Source organism: Sinocyclocheilus grahami, unplaced genomic scaffold (genome assembly GCF_001515645.1).
Source record: "Sinocyclocheilus grahami isolate Dianchi unplaced genomic scaffold, SAMN03320097.WGS_v1.1 scaffold895.1, whole genome shotgun sequence".
In the NCBI taxonomy this organism is placed as follows: Eukaryota; Metazoa; Chordata; class Actinopteri; order Cypriniformes; family Cyprinidae; genus Sinocyclocheilus; species Sinocyclocheilus grahami.
This window is the reverse complement of record NW_015506074.1, coordinates 319,020-322,351: the sequence shown is the minus strand read 5'-3', so window position 1 is coordinate 322,351 and position 3,332 is coordinate 319,020. Positions and strand designations below refer to the sequence as shown.

The window sequence follows — 3,332 nt, the reverse complement described above, 5'->3', positions numbered from 1 at the left end:
TGTGTGTGTGTGTGTGTGTGTTTGTGTGTGAGAGAGAGAGAGAGAGAGAGTGTGTGTGTGTGAGAGAGAGTGTGTGTGTGTGTGTGTGTGCGTGTGTGTGTGTGTGTGTGTGTGTGTGTGTGCGAGTGAGTGTGTGTGAGAGTGTGTGTGTGTGTGTGTGTGAGAGAGTGTGTGAGTGTGTGTGTGTGTGAGAGAGTGAGAGAGAGAGAGAGAGAGTGTGTTTGTAAAGGAATCAAGGTACACTGAACTGAAGGATTCAGAAATATTTTATATGTACGGTCAAACCAAACATTATTCAGACACCTGATATCATTATACTAGTGAGTTTAGTTGAGCTAAGTTGGTTTTATCTAATCGTGTGCCTGAATTTAACAGCTGACAGCTATTCAACCGAATTCATTCCATAGCTTTCTATCAAAGTTATCAGACATTATCAAGATGAGTTTGTTCTGACACGGTTTAACTCTGAGTGCTTCTCATATTTTATTAGCATTTTCTAAACTGTGATATTTTTGGTTTGACTGTACTGTATACTGTATAGTGCCTTACAATGAAAACATTTTTTATACACACGAATAACGCAGCCATCCATAACGGTTCATATCAATTTCTTTTTTCTGAGGATCTCACAGTATTGAATACGCAGCGGTGCGATATGTGTTTTCTAGTGCAGTGTTTACATTACTTTCTGAGTTCACTGACAAAGCCGTCTGTAAATTATGGCAAAAAAACAAAACTGTTTTAAGATGTTCTTAAGTGTCACATGTTTCGTTTTAATTTCCGTTTTAGTCTAAAATCAGGTTTTGGTTTTCAGAGTTTTGCTTCCCCTCAGGTGTCAGAATATACAACTCAATTTCATTTCTACATACTGACATTATGCATTCATTAACTGGAACCATTAAATAAGAACCATTTTATAACGTGTGATTGTCTTATTTGTATTTTAGTTATTTTGTGAATTATGGTTGCATTTGTTTTGGACTGTTACTAAAATTGTGTATAAATGCATATTAAAAAAAAAAAAAATTATTTGTATACGTTTTATCTTGTCAACAAAATGCTAAATTTACAACAACAAAAAATCAATCTAATTTGGTACCTTATATATTTTAATTTTAAGTAATGAATGCAATTTAATAGTGTGTGTGTGTGTGTGTGCGTGTGTGTGCGTGAGTGTGCGTGTGAGAGTGTGTGTGTGTGTGTGTGTGTGTGAGAGTGTGTGTGTGTGTGTGAGTGAGTGTTTAAAAACATTTAAAAACACAATGCATTTAATAAAATATAAACAAGCACTATATTTAATTTTTTGGTTAAAGTTTTTATTTGATATTTAATGTTTTATTACGGATATTTTTCACATTTCAATGCAAATCTGCATATGTGGCAGCTAGGCCTTTAGAAACATGAAAAATATCACATTTTCAAAATGATCAGAAACTTTTTTTATTAGGATTGTATTTTGCTCAAAGTCCATAAAGGTCATGTACATACTGAGGTGGATGGATAGTTATCACAACACTTAATATTCAGCCGCTAGAGCGACAGGAAGGAAGTTTTAAAGTGGATTAATCCTGGAGAACCTGCTGGATTCTGATCGATATTCATGTTTATGCAGATCAGGAGCGGCCACATCTTTAATTCTCAACATGTTAAAGCAGAAACATTGTGAAAGTCCAAATGAGCAGCGGTTTCTTCGCGTCACTCGTCCATCTCCACGTCTTCTGCCAGCTTCTGGACCATCTTGTCCTCCAGCTGTTTGGCTTGACCTGAAGAGAGACGTCAGACGTGAGAACAGGGAATTCTGGGACGGGTTTGGGTGAGGTTACGTCGGAGCAGCGGGGTTTACCTGCGTGTGGAGCTCTGATGAGGTGAATGTTCTTCTTGACTTCACTGATAGCTGCCGCCTTCTCCAGCGCTTTGCCACTCTTCAGCCTGAGGAAATATGCAAATGTTCATGTAAATGATGGGCACTGTAACTAAAGACAACAACAAGAACTTTTAGTAGAATTAAAATGGAAACAAAATACATAGATTAGGGTTTTTAAAAATATTTAGAATCTAGGTTTGTTTTATTTGATGTAGCAAAATAAACAAACTGAAATAAAAACTAACGACAAAAACCTCAACTAATTAAAAACTAATAAAAAAAAAAACGACAAAAATATACAAAAAAAACAAAATCTATTTCAGCTATTAACCAAGGCAACATTTCTTATTTTCATTCAGTTTAATGCACTAAAATAAACTACAAATAAAAATGAAAACAATACAAATTATATGGACATGAAAAACAAACAAACAATGAATTAATAACAAAAGACAAAAATAAATACTAAAAATCTTAAGCTAAAATACAAATGGAAAATTTGACAAAGATAATTATTTTAAAAAACTAATTTAGCATTTAATATTTTAAGTTTGTAAAAAAATGTTTTAAGTACTTATCTTAATTCAAAAAAGTTCTTTTAATTCAACTATTTGCCAAGGCAACATCTCTCTTGCATTTACTTTTACGGTTATGGTTATATATATATACACATATATTAGTACATGTATGTATATTTTAAAAAAAACTAATAAATTACCAAAAACTACTAAAAATTTAAAATGAAGACAAATATAAAATATACAAATAAAAACGAAAAAATGTATTAAAAAAAACGAAGGTTTAAACTAGGTTTTAAAAAAATTACAAAACCTTTAACTAGAATTAAAAGGAAAACAGAAAACCTTAAAAAAACAAACTCAGACTATTAATAAGAACTATAACAGTATCTGAATGATGCTAAAATAACATGCATGAAACAGCCGGCTGAACTTTGACCCGTTGAGTCACGGTGAGGTAACGAGGAGAAAGTACAATCAATTAAATAAGTCTTTGAGAGAGAGAGCGTGTGTGAGTGAGAGAGAGCGTGTGTGAGTGTGAGAGAGCGTGTGTGTGTGTGAGAGAGCGTGTGTGTGTGTGAGTGAGTGAGTGAGGGAGAGAGTGAGTGAGTGTGTGTGTGTGTGAGAGAGTGAGTGTGTGTGTGTGTTAGAGAGAGAGAGTGTGTGAGTGAGTGAGAGTGTGTGTGAGTGAGTGAGAGTGTGTGAGTGAGTGAAAGAGTGTGTGAGTGAGTGAGAGAGAGTGTGTGTGAGAGAGTGTGTGAGAGAGAGTGTGTGAGAGAGTGTGTGTGTGAATGAGTGTGTGAGTGAGTGTGTGAGTGAGTGTGTGCGAATGAGTGTGTGAGTGAGAGAGTGATGTGTGTGTGTGAGGGAGAGAGTGAGTGAGTGTGTGTGTGAGGGAGAGAGTGAGTGAGTGTGTGTGTGTGTGAGAGAGGGAGTGTGTGTGTGTGTTA

The 3,332-nt window shown here is 35.1% G+C and overlaps 1 protein-coding gene across 1 annotated transcript in view; it reads right to left on the bottom strand.

Moving 5' to 3' along the window:
* Positions 1-1,355: 1,355 nt before the first annotated feature.
* Positions 1,356-3,332, bottom strand: part of LOC107563889 (probable ribosome biogenesis protein RLP24) — a 3,740-nt gene continuing 1,763 nt past the window's right edge. The window contains exons 4-5 of the mRNA XM_016248855.1: positions 1,844-1,951; positions 1,356-1,763 (exon numbers count right to left, since the gene is read on the bottom strand). Coding sequence (XP_016104341.1) covers positions 1,696-1,763; positions 1,844-1,951 — 176 coding nt within the window. The 3' untranslated portion in view covers positions 1,356-1,695. The remainder of the gene's footprint in view (positions 1,764-1,843; positions 1,952-3,332) is intronic.